Raw genomic sequence first — 22,961 nt, forward strand, 5'->3', positions numbered from 1 at the left:
GGCATCCATCCCACATCCCCTATCCTCCAAGTGGCAGGGGCTACATTGTATACTCCAACAAAGATAATGAAATTTCAAAGTGAGAGGATATTAATGAAGAGATAAGACAGGTTATAAATACTTTATGAAATAAGCAACTGTTTTCCTGATTATGAACAATTATTAATGTATGAATAAAACAACTGTGTCTGGGATTAAGTAAACTCATGTGTGCATAAAGGTATAAACATTTCAGTTTTGGTCCCAATCACTGATGGGTCAGCCTCACACCTGGAAAGCACCCTATATGCACCACTACCTAACAACAGCTAAAATCACTTTTCAGCAGGATACTGTTGGTGCACTAATGAAGCAAGACAAACGCTGCTATTATGAAGGCATGAATTCCAACTAACCATTGGTGCCCTAAAATATAAGACAAAACCCAAACCTGCTAATAGAAAAGGGTATTCTTTATTCTTTCCCTTTTCTAAAATCAATGAACAAGCTATGATCCAATGATTTACGGATTTAGGTAAAGCCCATAATTTTAATCTCTGTATGATATGAAAAGTATTATTGTTTATTTTTACAACATACTCATATTTTCAAAGTTTGTGATTAAAACTTAACCAAATTCTGTGCTTGTGAAGTTTTACCAGTGCCATATTTTTTCTATAAAATTAACTATTTTCAAAAAATAAATACAAACAACAAAAATAAAACTACTACTTACATCATAAGTTAATGAATCTGCTTCATTGGCCACTGTGAGGCCTGCTAGTTCTCCAAGTCCCAGTTCACTTTCAAGGGCCTCATCTGCTCCCATGATGAATGACTTCCCAGAAGAAGGAGGAAATGTCAGGGCTTCCACTAAAGGGGGAAGACAAAAGAAACATTTTTTAAAAACCCTCTAAATAGTCAACAATTAGTCTCATAAGGGCATGCCTACATTTAATTATTTTTTAATGCCTTTCAACACAATAAAATTCAGTAAGCAGAAAATCCTGAGGAACTGGTTGCTTTTCCAATATCTTAACCATAGCTAAAGGTATCATCTAATTAGAAACGTACAACATGAAACAAGTCCAATAGTTCACTATCCTTTGTTTTTCACTATACAGAAAAATGTGACTAAAACGAAAGTTGGCTTTCCTCATTTCATACTTCATGCTAATTACCCTAATTATTTCTATCAACTATTAAAACACGTATAACACGTGATTTTGAACAATGCCGGCTGCATTCAAAATAAAATTGGTTAATTCTATAGACTGGAGGAATATGGAAAATTTCAAATGAAAATGGTTTTACAACTGTAAAATGTGTCTAGATGAGGCAAAATTAATATGTGGTGTTAGAACTAAGGGATTACTTCTGGAGAAAAGGGAAGGGGTAGAGTTGGAAGGCAGCACAATCAAGACTTCTAGGCCCTGGTAATGTTCTGCTTCTTGACCTAGGCAGTGGTGACACGGCTGGGTTCGCTTTGAGATATTCACTCAGCTGAGCTGCACCCTTATGACTTCAGCAGCTTTCTGTAGGTATGTTATATTTCGTTCAAAAATATTTATTTCAAATAAATTTTTTAAAGTGTTTGTTCTAACACTTTCATTAGCTGCCAAATGTGCTTCAAGATGTCAGATTTACTTTGTGAGAAATTTAAATATCTTTATTTTATAGCCCTCTATTTTACACCAATTCAATTCCTTAGGTCACCATCAGAAGAACCAGTTAAAAGCAAAATGCTAATGCAAATTATTGTCACAAACTGTCAGAGATAATCTTTAAGTAGTTTTCCAGAAGTAATTACTTTACTGATGACAAACATTTATGAGTTTAGATGAATTTAGTAGTTTAAACTTCAGTTGCTAAAGAAGTAAATTAACTTTTTCTTAAAAGAAACAAGTCAACTGTATTAATCAGTACACGTAGAAAACAGATTTATAAGATGTTTTTCAGCTTTACACTCAATCATATAATTTTAGATTCAATAAAAATATCAATATATATATAAATATATACTTTATATATAATACAATATAAATATATACTTTAAAATAAATATCCACACATAAGCATTTTATACATTTATAAATAAATAGATAAATCAGAACTTGTGTCTAAAAGACACAACAAATATATACCACAAGATTGCACTGTAAAAAACTGTGGACAATCAAAATATTGGAATGGCTAAGCATCATCTAAAATAGAATAGTAATCTTAAAATTACAATTGTGAAGATGATTTTTATGATTTTATATTAAGCAAATAAAACAAAATTGAAGTATTCTACATAATTGACTATAACTCTGTAAAAGTATATGCACATAGACAAGGACTGAAAGGGAACAAGGAAAAATAGAAAGTAGAAAACGTGACTAGACCTTCAGGTATCTTTTTCCCTTTATCATTTACCAATGGTAAACTGCTTAAATTTTGAAAATATTGAGTCTCAATGTAAACATTTACTACCTATTTATAGACTTAATTTTCTCACTGTTGGAATGGCATAATTAGAACTACCTTTATATACATCAAATACATGGCTTTGTGGAGCTAGAGGATGTTCTAAACTATAATTTAGAGTTGGTTAAGTTTATGCATCCTTTTTCAAGTCCTAAAGATTATAGTTGGAATCAAAACCCTTTGAATATAAGAAAGCCTATATATGGAGAATATTAAGTAGTTCAAACATTTGTACAATAAAATTTTTATCTTTAAGAGTCCTAATAACTGAATTCAGACAAGAACATCCAAGTGCTTTCTGTGCTCTAGGATATCTAAAATACTTGCCTTCATCTGCCCTATTTATTTCATGTTCAGGAAGCCTGGAGCTGCTGGGTCTGGAAGGTGAGCCCACAGATGGCTGCAAGGAGGGAAGTTCATCAACATCTCTCAAATTAGCAAGCATATCTTGTAGTTTTGACCTATTGGGCCCTAGCCCCAAAAAAGGGAGGGAGAGAACAAAAAAGAGGAAACAGAATTATCCAACTGCATCAAAATGGTGCCATAAACCTTATTCACATCTGCCAACATTCAGCTTTAAAAATGCCCTACTATATTAAAAAGTAATTATTTTCTAAGTTTCAAATTGTTCTGAAAGTTTGTTATTTCTTAAAAAGAATTATGTTTTATGTATATTTTAAAAAGTAAGCTAATGAAATAACATTACTATTTGCATAAAAAAAGTTTATGTGCAATTTGGATCATTAAAAATAGTATTATTTATAATCCTTGTATACTTTTCTAAACCTAGACAGATACCACAGACCGTGAAACCACTGCGTACTGAATTAAAGTCACATCCCTTTTTGTTTGTTTACATTCATTGCCTTACATCCTGAAGCTATGGTACCCAAGGTCAAATCTCATGCCCTGAAGCTATGGTACCCGAGTTGAAATCTCATGCCCTGCTGATTACTTACCAATACTTTGATGCTTCATTCTCCCACATCCCTGTTTTGACTGTTTTATATAGGATAGAGGCTGAAACAGATCTTCGGTAGTTTTTCCTGTTATAAGTTTAATTAAGAATGGGAAAATCTTACCCATAGTCCATTATGTTTTTTTCCCTATACCAGAAAACTATTTTTAAGCAATTTTAACTAATACCTAGAAATATATTTCAAGATAGTATGACTGGAGAACACAATCTGACTGGAAATATTTCTACTAGACCGTATTACAAAGACTCAATCTTTTCCAATGAGTAATAGTTCAATTTAAAAAATACCTATGGTGGTTTATAAATTAATGCTCCATATATCAACTCAAAGTTTTGCTTCAGTTCTATTTTCAGGTCTTTCAGTTCTATTTTTATCTTGTCTTCACTTTTTCCAAGACTACCGTTTTATCAAGATAACCTGAACTGACGATGATTAAAAAAAAACTGTGCTGAACCTTAATGTATAGTCTCTCTCTCTTCAGTGAAAGACATTAAAATTTCTCCCCCTAAAGAATCATTTTTCTTCGCCATAATAAAAAACTATGTGCTATACGCCTGAATAGTGATCATAATACCCAGATTCAGGAAACCCAATAGCTTCTATTAGCAGGAATACTATTCCAGTCAAATGGTGCAGTTTTAGACCTTAAATGCTAAATCCCAACTACAGCAGTGCCTTGGTATTTGACAAGAAGTGAATAATCAATACAACAGTAGATGGATTCTGCATAAGTCCTGGAAACCTTTCCAACCTAAAGCTCTTTTACATTTCAAGGCGTTCATTACATTATGGCACTATGACTTAAAGAAATATCCCAACTTTAAGTCAATGTGACAATTAAAATACTCTTCTTGTTTCTTGTGTATGACAGATAAATAACCCTCAAAATTTCAGTTTAACTGGTTTTATCATAGCTCTGAAAAGCCATAACAAACCATGTCTCACTACTGTTTATTACAGTTAAATTTTTCACAGTATTTCTTAATAAAAAGTACAAAATGTTCTTATGTTTTAATATTAATCTTTCTCACTGTGATTTAATTTATACTGAGAAGGAATCAAATGACATTCTCTTTCAGTTACATAATGGTTGGTACAATAGTAACATCAATAATGGCCACTGACTTTTTATTCATTCAAGCTGAGTACTTGTAAATTCTAAGATATTTTAAATAAAGATTTAAATGTTTATCAGTATGGGATTTTAAAATGCAGAACAGATAAACAAGATTATACTGTATAGCACAAGGAAATATATACAAGATCTTGCGGTAGCTCATAGCAAAAAAAAATGTGACAATGAATATATGTATGTTCATGTATATGTGAAAAATTGTGCTCTACACTAGAATCTGACACAACATTGTAAAATGACTATTACTCAGTAAAAAAAATGTAAAGAAAAAAACCCTGAAAAAAAATATTTATCAGTAAGTACTAGGTTGTAAAAGAATGACTGGCCTTTGATAAACCTTAGCATCACTATAAAAAAAGAGGGAAAAAAGCATATCCTCCCAATATTTTGCAATTTTAAGTACATGCCTTATTAAACTGGACTTTAATCTCACTTCACACTACTTTAATAACCCACAGGATGAAATTCCTATTGCCACAGAAGGGAGACCCATGTCCATCCTGAAATGAGAGTGGTGGCACAAGGGGATAATGTGGCCTTGCTCTCCTAAATAGGTGTTTAGGGTGGCTTTCAGGGATGTTTGAAAGCTTTTATAATTCCATTTTATATACTTAACTAGATCTACTGCTAAACTTTATTAATAATGTGCATGAGTTATATGATTCACGGGGCTAGAAATTCCACTTTAGTTTCCATTTTTGATGTGGCACATATTTTACTGCAAAGAAAAAAAAACCTAATTGGTACTATCATAAATTGGCCAAAAGCTTAAATTAGAAAAATAAATACTTTTAAAAGTTGTGTACTTGACTCTGTGCCCTGTATAGCATATAGTGATAAGAGCAAATGAACTGTGAACACACAGAATAGTCAGGGATAGAAATTAACTTTCTGTCTCCAAGACCTAAAATTAAAAGCAGTAATTCTGGTGGACTGTGAGAGGGTCACAATAGATGAGATTTTAAATTGTCAACAGTGAAAAACCATTGCTGTAATTAAGAATATATAATTTTAAAAATCAAATTATCACAATGGTTGAATACATAGTTTCACACTCTCATGAGGCTCTCGATTTATTACTGGGCTATATTATAATTTGCTAATTACATGCACAGCTTTTTTCTTTTTTAAGTTCATAATCAAAAAGCTAACCATTTAATTTCAACCCCTGAAAGCAGGTGACAAGGAAAGAGGTCAGGAGCAGAAAAGAAAAAGAGTAAGTAGTTTTAGGAAAACATTGGAAAAAAAAATTGGGGGACACAAAGAGGCAATATTTATGATTTACAGATACAATGTTTTCCACTTACTCTTCACCCCCTTTTTCCCCTTTCTCTCCTTTTTGTATTGTTCCTTGAGTTTGGTAATTACTCCCTGGTCCACATTCCAAGCTTCAGGCATGAGACACTGGTCTTCCTTTTCTAAACAGAGTGAAACAAATGAAACAGCCTTTTTCAATAAAGTATTGAACACTCTAAGTCAATTCACTGTTATTTCAATGAATGACATACCATTTTCTTCATAGTATCACTAATTTTAAAAAGTTATTGCTTATTCATTAGAGATATGTCACACAAAATATAATATCTAAGAAACAGTGATCAATTCAATTTCCTAGGCAATAACATTAAATTTCTTTTCAAAGAGACATAAGGAAAAAAACCTGCAAGATTTTAGTGACTTTTAGTAAATTAAACCCCAGAACTCATTTTCATTCCATTTTCTGAATTTGATTAGAACTGACCCACAAAAAAACATTTCTTATCAATTTATGTAATGAAGATCATTAAGAGATTGTATAAAACAGTCTTCAATTTATGTAATGAAGATTATTAAGAGATTATACAAAATAGTCTTCAATGATCTTTTCATTTAATAAATTTTATATTTTTGGCATATACTTATCAGCAAAAGATCATTTTTATTTTATAGGCTTTATAAACAGCACTCTGTAAACTTATCAACCAACCTGGCATTCAAAATTTAAAACAACTTAAGTGACCTGTTAATTTATCAATTCTTAAGTTAGGAAACTGAGTTTCTAGTAGAAAGAAATTCAATCATTAACTTCCACTATTTCAGGTGTAGAAAATTTAAAAAGTAAATGATGCTATATATTTTATAATTACTATAATTTACTATATACTTTATAGTGTTACATGTGTTACCTCAGAACTCTCACTTGAACTCAAGACATAATATTCAACTGCTCAACCTACATTTCCATTAGGAAGTCTAATAGATATCTCAAACTAAACAAACAAAACCAAATTCTCAATCTTCCCATCCAATTTGTTCTATCTATAGGGTCCCCCATTGTATTTGATGGCAAGTCTACACTTCCATTTGCTCAGACCAAAAACATCCTTTTCTTTTATACCCCATATCAAATATTTCAGGAAATACTGTTTTCTCTACCTTTAAAACACATCAGATTCTTACTACTTCTTAGCAGATCCACTACTTCTCTAATTTTTCTGACTCATGCTAGAATTACTGCAATAGTTTTCTCCTCTCCCCACTAAGTCTTTGCCAACACTGATTGCCCTGGGTAGTCTATTCTCAACACAGTAGCCAGAGTGATGCTTTAAAATAAAAGTTGGATCATGTCAGCCTTCTGGGTCAAATCCTTCTCATGGCTCCCCATCTCACAACATAGCCCCACTGATTTGATCATTTCCCTTTAGAATCACTCTGCTCCAGCCACTCTAGCTTCCTAATTCCTCAAGCAACACACCAGGGCTACGGCTGCCTTAGGGCATTTGTTCTGGTTTTCTTCTTCCTGAACATTCCTTCCCAGATACCATGTGGCTAACTCCCTCATCAACATCATCTTTTGTCCAAATGTTACCCTCTCAATGGGGCTTACCATAATCAATCTATTTTACATTTTTACTTGTTCCCTCCAACCCTGCCCACACCTTAGCACCCTCTATCCCCCGGACTCTGTTCTACTTTTTCTATTTCCCATAGCATTTATCACATTCTGACATACTATATCATTTATGTTTATCGCTTACTGTCTATTATCCTCTTAGTAGAATTAGGACCACAGGAATAGGGAACGTCACCTAGAATACTTGGTACATAGGAAGCATGTGATCAATATTTGTTGAATGATTGGAATAAACCAAAATGAACCAGAATAAAAAGACATCTGTCTATTTTTTAACAAGCTTCAATCCACACTTAAAAAAAAAAACAGATAACTGGGCATCTGAATATACTACATCAATTTTAAAAACTCAACACTTTTATAGATCAATCAATATTCTACTATCAATAACAGAAATAGCCTCTATTTTTTCCAGAAAAATCTAACAATCAAAAATGTTAAATTTTATCAATCACATCTTAATAATAAATTAAACCGAGTAGCTTTTGGATCCTAGAATGTCTTCAGGCCTTTAAAGTAAAAATTAACCTTATACTCTTAACTAGATTCATAACAACAATAGTAATGGAAGATCACAGAAGGTGGTGGGTGGTAAAATCTATCTGTTTGCCAGAAACTAAGGAGATTCTTAACATAAGCACAGTAACTCTCTTTTCAGAGGGGTGAGAAAAAGGTAAAGGAAGTCCTTAAAATGATTTAAATGTCCATTCAGCTAAACAGGATTTGCAATCTAGTTTTATAATTTATTATTAATTTCACTTTATAAAAGTGAAATCCTTGAATTTAAATTATAAGATTCTTAACATGTACAAAGCCAAACTCCTGGTAAAGAAACCTCCAGTTGTGGGAGGGTATAGTTCAGTGGTAGAGCGCATGCTTAGCATGTACGAGGTCCTGGGTTCAATGCTCAGTACCTCCATTACATAAACAAATAAACAAACAAACAAAGAAACCTAATTACCACCCCCCCAGATGTTTTTAAAAATTAAATGTGAATGGGAGGAGGAGGAGGAAGAAGGAGGAGAAGAAGGGGGAAGAAGAAGGAGGAGGAGGAGGAGGAGAACTCCATCAACTGAAAGATTCCATTAACTCATACTCAGAGAGAGAAATATCCAGGACACTACTAAAGAGTGGGACAGCTCAGATGTGAGAACAGTCACTCATTTTCACCTGTAACTTCGTAGCAGGCTACACACCTGTATCATACAATACTCTGAGCCACGACTCACACCTTAAAGCAAAGGAAGTTATACAAGGGACAGTGCAGCTGTCTTTGGAGAAAAATGAATCTCAATTATCCTTGCAATAAGGCTGGTAATGAAAAGGTCAACTATTATCTACACATACGTGTGACTTCTCAGAGAAAGACCTCAGTGTAGCACAGTGGGTCTTAGCTATATTGGAAGAATTGTTGCCTAAAATATCTGAATGACTTGATATATAAGCTTAGTAAGTAATAAGACAGAAGAGAGACTCTTTTCACTTTAACTTCCCCTGGTTTCCAAATTGTTCTGCCAAAGAAAAAAAAGGCCAATCACTAAATTAGCCATTATATTCCTCAAAGACTAAGAAATTATCTCTAATAAATATCTGTCACAAAAAAAGACTTAGAAAGTATTCTGTTGTGGGGTAAAACAGTTCCCATTACTATTTCTATTGTCCCAACAGTAGGAAATATTTGGCACAAAAAAGGAAAAGAAGTGGCATTAGCACTTTCAGAGTCCCTGAAGGTAAAGCCTTGAGGAAAAATTAAGATAGTTATCGATTCTCTAACCTTATCTGTCTTTAAAGTAAATACAATGTAAGCTGAGGGAATTCTTCTCCTGAAATTCTTCAACCTCAGGAGAAATTTTTCTCTCATTCTCAGTATCTATCTGTCTCTCTCTCTCTTACTCACACACAAACACACACCTGACAGAATTAGTCACTCTGAAGAATTTATCACAATCCTACCTTACTGATAGTGACAATTCATTAACAAACTCCTAGAATGATCAGTGCTGTAAAAGTTTTCCCCCAAATACCTGTTTTAACTCTTGTTAGATGTTTAAAATATTAAATTTGTTTAGAACAATTTGTGCAAAAAAAACCTCTATGCCTTGTACAAAGATGATGAAATGTGACTAAAATGAACGAATAACTACAATTTTCTAATTTATACGTTTTTGGACAGAAGATGTCAGAGATGAGATCTCTCAAATCCTTTATTACATTCTCATATTCAATTTCCACAAAATCTAGATTTGAAAGTTCTACTGTCTGGGCAGAAAACAGAGGACATTCTGTTTATGAATTCAAATTATTTTTGTACTGTATTGCTTATGTTTAAAAAAAAGATATGGTAACTAGATATACAACTTTCTTTAAACACACACACACCCTGGAAAAAAGGTGACAACAGTAAAAAGTTCACAGGATTTTCAACATTATAAAAGATTTAAAGTGTTCTTCAAGATGTCATCCTGGTAAAATACTGGTTTTGTTTATTTACAGAACATCTCTGGTGGGATCCAAAATGCTTGCTTACCCCAGTCTGTTCCATCGCCTGCACTTCTAGACTCATTGTCTCCTTCCTCTGATGTAACCAAGAAGTCAAATTCCTTTAGAGCTTCTTTTGTATCTCGATCTTCACTGGAATCGGGCAATACTTTTTTCCTAACAATCTAATGAAAAAACATGTTAAGTTAAAATATTAGGATACATGATGGAATTAATTTCAGTAAAGGAGACAATATCCCTTCACCATTGAAAGAGAAAACCCAATTATTATTTTCTTCAGAAAATGCATCTTCGTTGTATTAAACAGCTGTAATACCTACCCAATTCTGTGGAAAACACAGATGTCATTTTTAAAAGATACATATTATACATTTTAAAGGAGTAATTTAAACTTTGTTCAATGAAATAAACTAATGGAATCATACATAGAAAATACTGGAGTATAAGACATGCATTTAAATTACACATAGATGAAAAATGTCCCTGACATACTGTACTATGAGAACCACAACTAAATCTTACATGGATGCAGTCTGTGTAGCATGTAGATGTTCTAATCTAACCAAAGAAACACTTCATAAAACATTGCAAGAGTTTTTCAGAATATAACCATAATAAATTTTAACTCTACTACATCATTCTCTTACAAAACCTAAAATTCCCAAAAGTACAAACTCAGAAATGCATGTCACAAAACTTAGAAGGTATTCTGTTGGGGGTGAAATGGTTCCCATCATTATTTCTAATGTCCCAAGCTTTTATCAGTTTTCTCTAATAACTGTCTATATATTCAAATTTTTCCTAAAATAGTGCTCTTCCAGAGACTTAGATTTAATAGCAAATCTGATAAGGGTCATTATGTCTAATTTTCATATATTTAGAAACATCTGTAGAATCATAAATCCACTTGAAGAATTAAAACTTAGGCTTAATGCATATAGAGACAATTTTTTAGATCTATATGCCAATACTCTTTATAAATTATCTCCTTTTTGGTCACTGCCACCACCGGGAGCCCAAAGAAATCAGGATGACTGGTTCGTAGCTTCTTTTGATAAAATGGACTCAATAACTTCTCCAGACCTCAGCTTCTTCACTTCATGCAAAACAGAAATAGTATGACTTGATCAAACTTGACTAGTGGACTAGTGTGAGCGATTTAAAATTATAAAAGTTCAACCGACAAATCAATGGGACAGACTAGAGGGTCCAGAAATAGACTCTCTAAGAGACAGCAAGTATCCGACTCATGTGGACCTGTTTTCACACTCATGACAGGTATCACTGATCAATCACAGCACTTTCCATCTAAGACCATACACAACCAGAAATCCTTCTCGACACAGCACTCCAGGAGGTCACTGTCAATAGAAGAAAGCTGGCACAGTAAATGAAACCTAATCTACCTTAACTGTCCTGGTGTATATCAAAACTGAAGAGGAGAAATCAAGGAGTCTTTAATGATGCTAGAAGAACTGGTTTAACTATTTAGATTATTTCCCTAAAATCAAGAAAAACTTTTACATTTACAGCATTTCCCAATCTACCATAGTTATGTCACAAAACTAACCCCTTGGGGAAAAATCTGCTTTTAGGTCTCATGTCCTCTGCATAACCTTACAGAGAATGAAGATAAATGGCAAGTTGCAGATCACTGACTCAAGTATCCATTTAAATAAATAAACAAAAACTACTGTGTTTTTAATGGTTAGGCATAGAAGAAAAGTGAACTATGGGTACCAACAGAGAGTAGGATTTGTAAAGGGGACAGGGTGGGGCCTGTTGTAATAAGCACATGTCACTCTTCTTCCTTACGCCTAAAGTTCCACTCCACTCCTACGTTCAATGAACTTATGAATCAACCTAAGAAATTATGGCAGACACAAAAAAAGTATGGGTTTCAAGATTAGAAAAAGATAGACTGTCACTTTGAAAACCATTAGGAGAAGCATAACACAAATGGGGATGAGATTTTCTTATTCTGTAACTAAAACAATACTGAAGGATTCTTAATCAAATTACTTTTTCCTCTTAAAGCGTCTCAATTGGAGACTAAATGTTGCTGCTAATGTTATGTTTCATACAGTTTTAAACTGAACACTCTTTATACGCATGTATAATTTCAAGATCATTATTACACTTAACTAATGACACAATGATGAGAATGCTGATAATGATGTTAAACAAAAATAAGGGAAAGAGGTTAATCATGAGAAAAGAGAAGGAGATGGAGAGGAGGAAAATGATCCAGAGTGTAATGCAAAGAACAATCAAACCTCAATACAAGGCAAAGAGCAAGAGAAGAGAATGAACACAAGTGGCTTTCTAAAGACAATCCAACTTATAATAGCTCAATTACAACCAGCGGCTACTAAAAGCCTTGTATTTCTGTATTTCCTTAGTTGAATCTATTAACCTATTTTGATTAAAGAAATAAAATAACATTCAAAAACCCTGTTTGTTCTACTACACATTTTAAGAGGATAATTTTGGCCATTCACTCTCTCTCTATATATATGTATCATTGCAGTAAGTCTTCTAAGCCCTACTTGCTTATTCATTGCTACACAGAATTAGATTTATAAAGTCTTTTGAAATGTAGGTATTATACTGAAGCTGTGAAAATTAATGTAACATATCATAAAATTAGCAAAACTATTACAAAGAAACCAACTGCTTAAAATATTTTTCTAAAAGAAAAACTAGAAGAATTTTTGTATCTAGTATTTGAATGGGGTTAAGTATGTTCACATTAGCTGTGCCTTCATTGCTTGGTCACAGAATTGCTATGATTTGCACTAACTGGAAGTCAGGATGTTTATGAATTTGATTATTTAAAAAGAAATCAGTTTGTAGTTAGGAATTTCTAGTAAGACCATAGTTATAATAACCAGCTTATAGATTTTTTAATATTTAAATTTATATAATGACTAACAAAGAAAATTAAAGTATCATAATTAGTTATTATTTGCCACTGAGCTATTAATAAAGTATTTTGACAGCAAAATAATGTCTTAACACAATCATCCCATAGAAATCACAAGTCAGCACAAAACTTCCAAATGATTAGGATAGAGAAAAGTTATCATAGAAGCTTAGGCATTTTCTTTTACTACAGTAAATTAAAACACATGCTATTTCTACTTGAAGTTCAACTAATACCCATGGCAGGGCTGTTTTAGCAGAATACTACTGAATAGTGGCCCAGGGAAACATTAAAATGGAAGTAATAAGTTAACAGTCTCTGATGGAAGCAGAGGGCATAAAGAACAGAGAAGTTACATTTAGAAAGTCTGGAGGAATCTAACAGAAGAGTTCTGAAAGTCTGTAGAACTTGCCTACCACAGCAACTCGGACAAGCGAAACAAAAACTGCACCGATTTAGAGTTGATGCCAGTCACCATCAGGCACCATAATGGTCTGTCAGTTCTATTGTCTTGTAACACCAATAACACTGCATTGTTGTAACACACAACATTTACCGTATTCACCAACCTTCTAAAAATGTTGAAATGTTCAATGAACTAACAAAAAGTCAGAGAGGCCTTTAACAGAAAGCTGCTATATTATAAATACTCTTGAATTTGAAATCAGTACAAATTTCCCCAAATTCATGAAAAAAAAGTTGAGGGTTTTAAGTTGAAGGATATGGATTATTTTTAAAGTATGCATAATGGTTCCTAAAAATATTTATACCTGAAGTATCCAACTCACCGTTGAGGTATCAATAATGCTTTTCTCTCTTCCATCAATGTCATCATCTTCATCTTCATCACTGAAATCTGCAGCTGCACTTTCAAGGAATTTAAAATTATCCAGCACAGAGGCAGAATCTGTTAACTCGGATTTCCTGGTTTAAAACATGTACATCTTGCTCAGTTAAATTTTTTAAACTCAACATAAGAATTAATCCACGATATGTTACATTAACTTTTGTTCATATTGTAACAATGACCCTCCCAATCATATTATAATCTACACTGATTCTTATTTATTACATTTCCACAGACTTCAATTGGAAAAGCAATATAGGAAGGAAGTGGTTACTCTTTTAGAAGCCCTTTATAGTCATAAGTACTATTTAGATTAATCGGAATCTAATGCAAGGAACTCCCCCACCTGATTCAGTATTATTTCAATTCTTAAGCTAACCTTAATGTATTTCTTTTTAATTTTTTTTCTTATTATCTCTGCTTCTGTTTTTCTCTATTCTTTTCCTCTCTGCAACTCTTCCTCTGACACAGAAGTTTCCATAACTAACAAAATTACTAGTAAATAAGTCCTTTTTCTCTGATATAATCTTCTATTTCTGAACAGTTAATGAGTTGAAAAAAGCAAATATATACATGAAGTTACTAAAAATAATATATTAGTCAAAGTAATATTACTACAAAACTTAATTCTTTTGCTGAGTAAACCCTTAACCTTTGGAAATTACTGATGTTTCAAATATGTAAGATTTGAATTTAGTTTCTGCTAAATAAATTTAACAAACAATTTCCTAATGGCCAGAATAGGATGAGTCCTCTTTAGTTCATTAGGAAATGTTTTAGATTACAAGATATTTTCTTTAAAAAATTGAGCTACAATATGGACAGAATTTTCAAATCTGCTCAGAGCTGTTTTTCTTTTCTTTTTTTTTATCTACTCTCCATCCCTACAGAAGTCACACAGATTCAGAATAATACCTGTCAGTTTCAAAAGATAGGTCAAAGCCAAAACACAAGACATCTAGAGTGGTCTTTTCTAAAGGTCTTTATAATTTAAGTTAATTTATTCAGTGAAAACATAAGCAGGATTAATGCCTACATTGAGAAACAATCTACAACTTACATTTATTAAAACACGTTAAGATAGTTTTAACACTTAATGAATACATTTAAGAAGACTCCAAACGACATTTGTCTATAATAGTCATATTTCCAACTCTTTACCTAAATCCCATCATTTTAGTTTATGTTTCAAATAACACAAACTTTGTTCTCACTAGAAAATGTAGAGAGTCCAATTAAAACCATTCTTTCAGCCTAAACATATGTTAAAATGATGTAACATACATTTAGACCTTCACAAAATCTTTGGCTTTTTAAGAATCATGCCAATTTTTTTTCAATAAAGAAGAATCTCCTTATTTAACTGTCCATGTTTATTTTAAGCAGAATTACTTGTAACTGTATGAAAATGATCCAACAAACAAAATGAACTATTTCTGCTACTGAATTTCTCATACTCTATCAATTAAAAAAATATACTTAAAATAGATATTTTTCAAAGGAAAGATGAGTTACAGCATTATTAGATAATCAAAAGTTGCCAAGAAAAGGTTGACATCAAAAGAATTAAGTATTTATATGATTTCTGTGGCACCATGAATGAAATTTCATTCTTACAGATTTGAAGTGAATTTCCAAATAAGATTTTTTATGAAATTCTAATAGTGACTGAGCTTCAAGATATTAAAATCTACATTAAATCCATACATTTCAAGCAATTAAAAATATCAAATAAAAAATTATTAAAATAATCATAAATGATAACTAATCCCTATGTCATCTTCTACCAATACATTTTTATTAAACTTTACAATTAAATTATTTCTGTAGCAGTATCTAAAATTGCAAGTATCACAAGTTTCCCCCATAAACCAAAAATATTAATAAGAACTAAAACTACAGCTAACCTACTTTCCAGACAAAATACTCACCCAATCATTGCTGTCTCTTTAACTTCAGCTTCTGTGCCATTTATAACTGAGTCCTGATTTTTGTCATCTTCCCTGTCAGTGACATCACTTGAAAAGCCCAGCAAAGCTCGCACTCGTTTGGATTTCACATCTAGAATAGTATCTGTGTAACCCACCTCCTGTAGATACCTGTGTGTGAAGAGGATCTTTACAACTCAGTCATATTGGAATCAATATTCTATTACTGAATATGTAAATAAAAGTTTTATTTAAATTCAATGCCTGCATAAGACTTAACAGTACAGTACTATGCTGGTAAGACATGCTAATAAATAATCTTCCAGCTGCAGATGGAGCTGTCTCCTGCAGTACCAGCCTCTACGGTCTCTGAGAAAATCAAAGAACTACACAATACACCATTCATTTATCGTAAGAAGAGGCTGTTCCTTAATACACCTAATAGCATGTTCTTTCTTCTAGGTAGGGTTGGAGTAAATTCACTCTCAGACTCTACTGAATTACTGTTTTATAATAGTAATTATTACAACCAGTAGTCTTCTTATACTTCTGATGTAAAAGTATCATTGGATCAACTGCAATCTAGAAAAATGTTTCTAGCTACATGGTTTCCTCCATGACATACAGAAAGACAGTCTATTCCAAAGAGTCACTTTTACAGGAAGGAAGCTTCTATCCTGACACAACTCTAAAACAGAAATAGAATATTCTAAAATAAAATTCAATTGTGGGAGGTGGGATGTGTGGGTACATGGGGGTGTGTGTGCTGCAGAGGCAGCAGCATAGGAAAAAGAGGAGGTTTTGTATGGAGAGTTAAACCTGGGTTTAAAGCCCATTTCTGCCACTTTCTTCCTGTGTAACTTTAATTCTCCTGAATCCCAGTTTTTTCCTAAAAGAGACACATCTGTTACAGTGCCTGGCATACAGAGGGCACTCACCATCTATCAACAACAAAGATGACCAAAAAAGTCTGAAAGTGGCAATGGCAGGAACAGGAAAAAGGCAAATGTCATTAATAATGTCATTAATAAACGTGAAAGACAAATGTTAGGCATTAACTCATAAGTAAGCATCAAGTCTATGAGGTGAAAGGAAAAAGAAAGATTGAAAAGATAACCAGTCTAAGATCAGTTTATTTCAAGATCTGGTGTTAATAGTTATCATAGCTCAAAGAGATATCTCACAAAGACATGTGACCAAAATGGAATAAGTGTATCCTATCAAATCAAGGTACTCATTTTTCAAAATTATTCAATATTTATAGGAAAGTTTTTGATTAAAATTTGGATAATCAATTTCTAATGTTTCTGAATTTAATCAGTTGTTCGTGCAAATACAAAGGTATTATGCTTTTCTATTTTTTAACAAATACTTGATACACAACTCACTTTGGCAAGAAAATCACATTACAAATAACTGTTTCAAAAAGTGCTCTCTCCATAAATGAGTTGGCTTTACTAAATAGTTATGTCCTCATTCACTGATAAAATGTCACATTTGAGAGGCAGACTATGAGTCTTCCAAAAATATTTCTTGGATTTCTCACTATTGATAGCCACTTGTCATTTAAATAAAAAAGATCAGCACTTTAAGAATACTTATTTACTTATAAAAGGAAAATCGTAAATCACATTTAAAACCAAAGTGAAAACCCACTTATTAAATAGTAATGAAGTCTCATTTTCTGTTAATTTTTAGCAGATAAAAAATAGATTTGAGGAGACACTTTAATACTCTCTTCCCATCATCAAAATGAATGACTGGCATGCAATCTAGTTTGGAAACCACAGTTTTAAACTATCACAAGCAACCCCAGAAGTCCAAATCAGGTAACAAATTCCTTTTTACTGAGGCACAAATCTAAATACCAGTTTCAAATATGATATGCAATGGTCAAGCACTAAACTGGTGAGTAGGTCTAGCTGACTACCCGACATCTGAACCTCAAAACCCAGCTTTCTTTATAGTCTCAAATACACATTTTATAGGAGAAAATATATGTTAGTATAATATTTGAAAGTTTAAAAAATTCAAGATATTCTTGCATCTATTTAAAATAAACTTTAAAAAACACAGCATAAAAATTACATGATTAGACTCATATTAAAACATATATATTCATGTATAAAAGGTTCAAAGAAAAGAGTAACTTTAAGGGTACAGAATTCTTTAAACTACAAATTTAAGTGCATAATAAAATTTAGAAGCTTAAAGTTGTATTCTTTTTGATGAAGCTAAAATTACAGAAAGCAAATTTATTCTTGGTAATTCTTAGTAATATTTAATGAAAAACACATTCTGCCACAGGGGAAAAACTGTTTAATATTAAAAAGGAATAGTAATTCAGTGAAGCTTTTTCTTTCTCCTAAACCATGTTTTTTTTTTTCAATGAAGCTTTTCACAGCAGCAGTATAAGAAATAAAATTATTCTACTGAGTTAGAAATACAAAATAAAAATAATCTCATGAAAATATGCTTCTTTATTTGACCACGAGATACTTACTGTCTGAGTAGTTGTCGACCTTGTTTCCACATCAGCTGGCTGTTTTGTTGTGGCTGCACCTCTGTTTCATTACCTTCATCTGGAAAACATTAAATCATAATAAAATTGACTTGTTATACCCTTTAGAGGGTATCTCAATTCATAAGAAATGCCTAATAAGAATTTGTAAGATTAAGAATATGTGAAACCGCACTGCAAGGTATGTTTTAGGACTATGTAAATTCTGTTTTTCACTTTAATTTCCATAACAAAACTAATAAATTAATTATTGCTACTGGATTTCCCTGTGAGTTTCAGAACTAAAATGAAGACATTTTTGCTGATTTTTAGGAATCCTGAGAATTTTCCTCTAGGACAAGGATCTACCCAAATCAAGTCACACAAGAATCAAATAAAAGTATTATGAAGTATCACATCATAATTAGAACAAAATACCTCGGAATGATGGTTTAAGAAAAAAAAAAGAAAGAGCCAGTCTGGTAGAGTAGATAGATAAAAAATAATTTCAATCCAAATCTGTTTCCTTCACTAGGTATTAAATGAAAACCTCAAGCATTCTTTTTAAGACATCCTTTAAATGAAAATCTCCTCATAAGCCTTATAAAGCTTAAATTCATTAAAGTTTAAAATCATTTGATAGAAGCCAAATCTTTTCAAGAAGATGGTAAAATAAAAACAGTCATCTCCATGTTAAGGCTGGGCCAAAGAATTTCCAAACTATGGAAACTGTGGTCTTTACAGAGTTTTTTATTAAGTAGGATATAAGAGATACTGGGAAAATTTGTTTTATGATATTTCATATTAAACATTTAATGTGTTCTAGATGCCGTGTTTAAAACATAATCTCTTTTAACCTTTACAACTTCAAAAAATAGGTGTTATTATTATCCCTGTTTTAAAGATTAGAAAGGTGAGTTTTACAGGTTACACTTTAAGGTTTCTAAGTTAGAAATACAGTTGTGAGAGTGTTGAAATCATGTCTGACTCCACAGCTCACACATGTTCCTCCACACACTATCAATACAAAGATAAAAAATTAGAGAAATACGTAAATAAAAATAAGAATTAGATCGTGCATTTTCATTATTCTCCTGAAGTAACTAGACCAAGTGACATACCAAAGAAAGAGCAGCTGGGCAAAGGAGGGGGAGAAGTATGAGGGTGGTTAAGCTAACTCAAAAAGGAAGATAATTTTGGGAAGACTTCAAAGAGGGTATACTTAAAAAAAAAAAAAAAAAAGGAAAAACAATGTCCCAATACTAAGGAAAAACCATACATTGTTTCTACTAACCCACACATTCAGGAATCGTGTATACAACATAATGTATTACAATATATTCCCTTTTAAGTCAAGTGAGTAGCCTGTACTCCCTAAATCTACACTCTAAGAACATCTACACTGGCATTTCAAAAGACCAAAAATTTCAGATGTGAAAGAACTTTTGAGGTCATCTAATTTCCCCTCAAAATATGCCTAAATCCTTCCTGTACCATCCTCAGATACACTCAACTACCTCTGCCTACTCTGGCAGCTAGTGTTGTTACCAAAGTGTAGTACATCCATTCAGCGGAACACTACTCAATACAAAAAAGGAATGAACTACTGATACACCAATATGAATAGATCTCGATTGCATTGTGCTGAATGAAAGAACCTAGATTCAAAAGGCTACATTCTGTATGACTCTGTGGAAATAATATAACCTTCTTGAAAGGGCAAAACTGCAGGAACAGAAAACAGATTAGTGGTTGCCAGGGGATTAGAGTAGGGTAGGAGAGGTTAACCACAAAGGCTATTTAGTAACAAAATTGTGTTTGTGAAAACACTGAAAATGAGAACTTTACTGCATGCAAATTACACCTTAATAAAAAATAAATTAAGCCAAATCAAATATGAATGCATCCTCACCGTCTTTTTAAAAAGTATATTCTTATATAGAGATAAAATCTGACTCCCTGGGTTATCATTTTGGCATGTACGAAAAACATCAAATCACTATGTTGTACACCTGAAACTAATAAACTGTTGTAAGTCAATTACACTTCAATGAAAAGAAAAGAGAGAAAAGACTCATTTTCGCCTTGAGTTAACCGCGGTATACGACAAAAACAGCAAGGCTGTGAACTGCTGCTTATCTCATCATCCCACACTGGATCATGACCAGCCTCCAGATGACTGCAAGGAAGCAAATGAAACCAGTCACAACACTCCAAAAGAATGAAGAGACTCAGAGACCTATAGAGCTTGTGGAGTCCTTACCTCCTTAGTAATGGATCTGAGATAAAACACTTACCCTAGTTCTTTCATTAAATTAGTGTATGAACTAATGAGCTAAGATTATGTCTGTGACCAAAGACCTACCCACACAAACACAAGACAGGCTCTTTACTCAACACTGCCAAGATCTGTTTTCCTATGAATTACAGAAATAATGGTATAGCCGTCTGTAAGAGCAATAAGTTTCAATGCCTGCAAAGTATTTATAAAGACAGAAATCCTAATTCTGAATAAATTTCTCAGAAGTGAATTTCCTCTATGAAGAAAAAATCTGACTCTGGGTAATATCTGATGTTAGAAAAAAAAAAAAGTATGAGGTTAAAAAAACAGCCCTTGCACATGTGAACTTGATTTTCCCCACATTTCCTTATCCAGGCTAAATACTCAGTTCTCTCAATGATTAGTAAGTGGTCATCAGCTATCAGATTCATTTTTACCTTATCAAGTTCAGAAAGTAACATTATACAAAAATGAGGATTTTAGAGTGGGCAAGAGTTGAATTTCTTGGTAATATTAAAAGTACTTGACTGGAACTTCCAGTCAAGCTGGAGTAACAGGGAACCAATTTACTCTCCTCCTTGAAGCAACTATAAAACAAAATGGATGACATAACTGTTAAGACACTGGACGTCAGGCAACAGAGGACAGCGATCCCTGAGGAAAGGAAAGCAAACAGGTTGAGTCCTATGATTTTTCCAGCTTACTCTCTTGATAGAGTTTCCTGATCACGGCACAGGAAGAGGGAACAAAAATAATTTCTGAAGAAATAATGGCTGAGAAGTTCTAAATTTCACGAAAACTATAAACCCATAGATCCAAGAAACTCAACAAACCCCAAGTACAAGAAACACTGGGGTACAGACAGGGGAGTAATGACATCAAAGCACATTATAATAAAACTGCTTAAAACTGATGATAAAGAGATAAATCTTAAAAGGAACCCGAGAAAAAGGTCACTTATATACAGAAGAACAAAGATAAGGATGACAGAAGTTACTGCATCAGAAACAATGCAAGCAGCAAGATAAAGACTTTCTCATACACACAAAAGCTGAAAGAATTTATTATCAGCAGCCTGTATTACAAAGTATGTTAAGGAACGTCCGTAAGGCAGAAGGAAAATGGTATCAGAAAATATGGATGCACACAAAGGAACAATGAGCACTGAAAATATACAATTTTTATATTATTTAAATCTCTTTAAAAGAGAACTGACTGTTGAAACAAAAATAAGAATGTAGTGTGTGTTTATAAATACATACACAGAAGATAAAATACATGAGAACTGCACGAAGACTCTGAGATGGAAATACACTGTTAGAAGGTTCTCATGCTACACATGAAGTGGTATATTATCACTTAAAGATAGGCTCTAATAAGCTAAAAACATATACTATAAAGCCTAAAGCATCCAATAAATTAAGAGTTACAGCAATGCCAGCAAAAGAGATAAAATGGAACCATAAAAAATACTACATTAATCCAAAAGAAATAAAAAAAGAGGAAAAGTAAGCAAAGAACAGACTGAATAAATAGAAAACAAATAGCAAAGGTGGTAACTTTAAAGCTAACCATATCAATAATCATATTAAATGTAAATGATTTAAACATCTCAATTAAAAGGCAGAACTTGTCACTCTGAAAAAAGATATTCTATTTTTAGTTAAGTATCTGACTTCTAATATGAAGTAGGAGAAACTGAAATATGAAAGATATATAAAATAGATTTTAAACATAACTTAGGGTAATATTCTCCTAAAGTAGAAATGTAAAGATTTGGAAGTGGAACAACACAGGAAAAAAAAAATCAGAGGGGAAACTAATTTTTTGTGGAAAATGTTTCAGAAAATTAATCAGGAAAATACAGTACATGGATAAAAGAACAAAAAAAGGAAAAAGCCCTGCTTCTTTACTTTAATCTGGATACACGACCTTCTTGCCTCTCCTAGTCACTGTCCTTATCACTGTCATCTATAAATCCCTTGAAAACACTCTAAATCAGGCTCACATGCTTCCTCTGCAACCACACTTTTACATCATCTTGACTGAAGTTAATATTAATATGCATGTGGGTGATCCACTTCAGCCTCTGCACAACCGCCACCCTCTCTGGTTGTCATACCTTAGATCCTGTCATTATGAAGAACTGTCACAGATGCAAACTCATTCTCTAAGCATATCCTTCTGGCTCAATACTCCCAGCTTACTAGGTGCTTTGATTTAGGGGGGACCTTAGTCCAGGGGCTAGCAAATTTTGGCCTGCAGGTCAAATCGAGCCTGCCGTGCTTATTCATTTATGTGTTGTGGCTGCTTTCATGTTATGTCGGCAGAGGGAGTAGCTGCAACTGAGAACACACGGCCTACAAAGCCCAAATATTACTATCGGACTCTTTATAAGAGTCTGCTGACCTGCTGTAGTCCGTAGCCTACCCCCTTTCTTTAACCCTTTTGTCTTCACTTCCTTCCCTCTCTAGTTTTAGTTCAGGATCTATCAACTCAACCATTCTTTTGACAGTGTCTTCAA

General features: G+C 32.9%; 1 protein-coding gene across 2 annotated transcripts in view; it reads right to left on the reverse strand.

Annotated features, from left to right (window-relative positions):
• Positions 1–22,961, reverse strand: part of STRN (striatin) — an 86,416-nt gene that overhangs the window by 25,586 nt on the left and 37,869 nt on the right. Inside the window, exons 4-10 of one of the 2 annotated variants that reach the window (XM_074378724.1) lie at positions 18,160–18,238; positions 15,660–15,827; positions 13,670–13,805; positions 9,984–10,119; positions 5,871–5,981; positions 2,776–2,919; positions 716–852 (exon numbers count right to left, since the gene is read on the reverse strand). In XM_074378724.1, coding sequence (XP_074234825.1) covers positions 716–852; positions 2,776–2,919; positions 5,871–5,981; positions 9,984–10,119; positions 13,670–13,805; positions 15,660–15,827; positions 18,160–18,238 — 911 coding nt within the window. The remainder of the gene's footprint in view (positions 1–715; positions 853–2,775; positions 2,920–5,870; positions 5,982–9,983; positions 10,120–13,669; positions 13,806–15,659; positions 15,828–18,159; positions 18,239–22,961) is intronic. The other variant, XM_074378725.1, reaches the window with a different exon arrangement.

Source organism: Camelus bactrianus, chromosome 15 (genome assembly GCF_048773025.1).
Source record: "Camelus bactrianus isolate YW-2024 breed Bactrian camel chromosome 15, ASM4877302v1, whole genome shotgun sequence".
Taxonomy (NCBI): Eukaryota; Metazoa; Chordata; class Mammalia; order Artiodactyla; family Camelidae; genus Camelus; species Camelus bactrianus.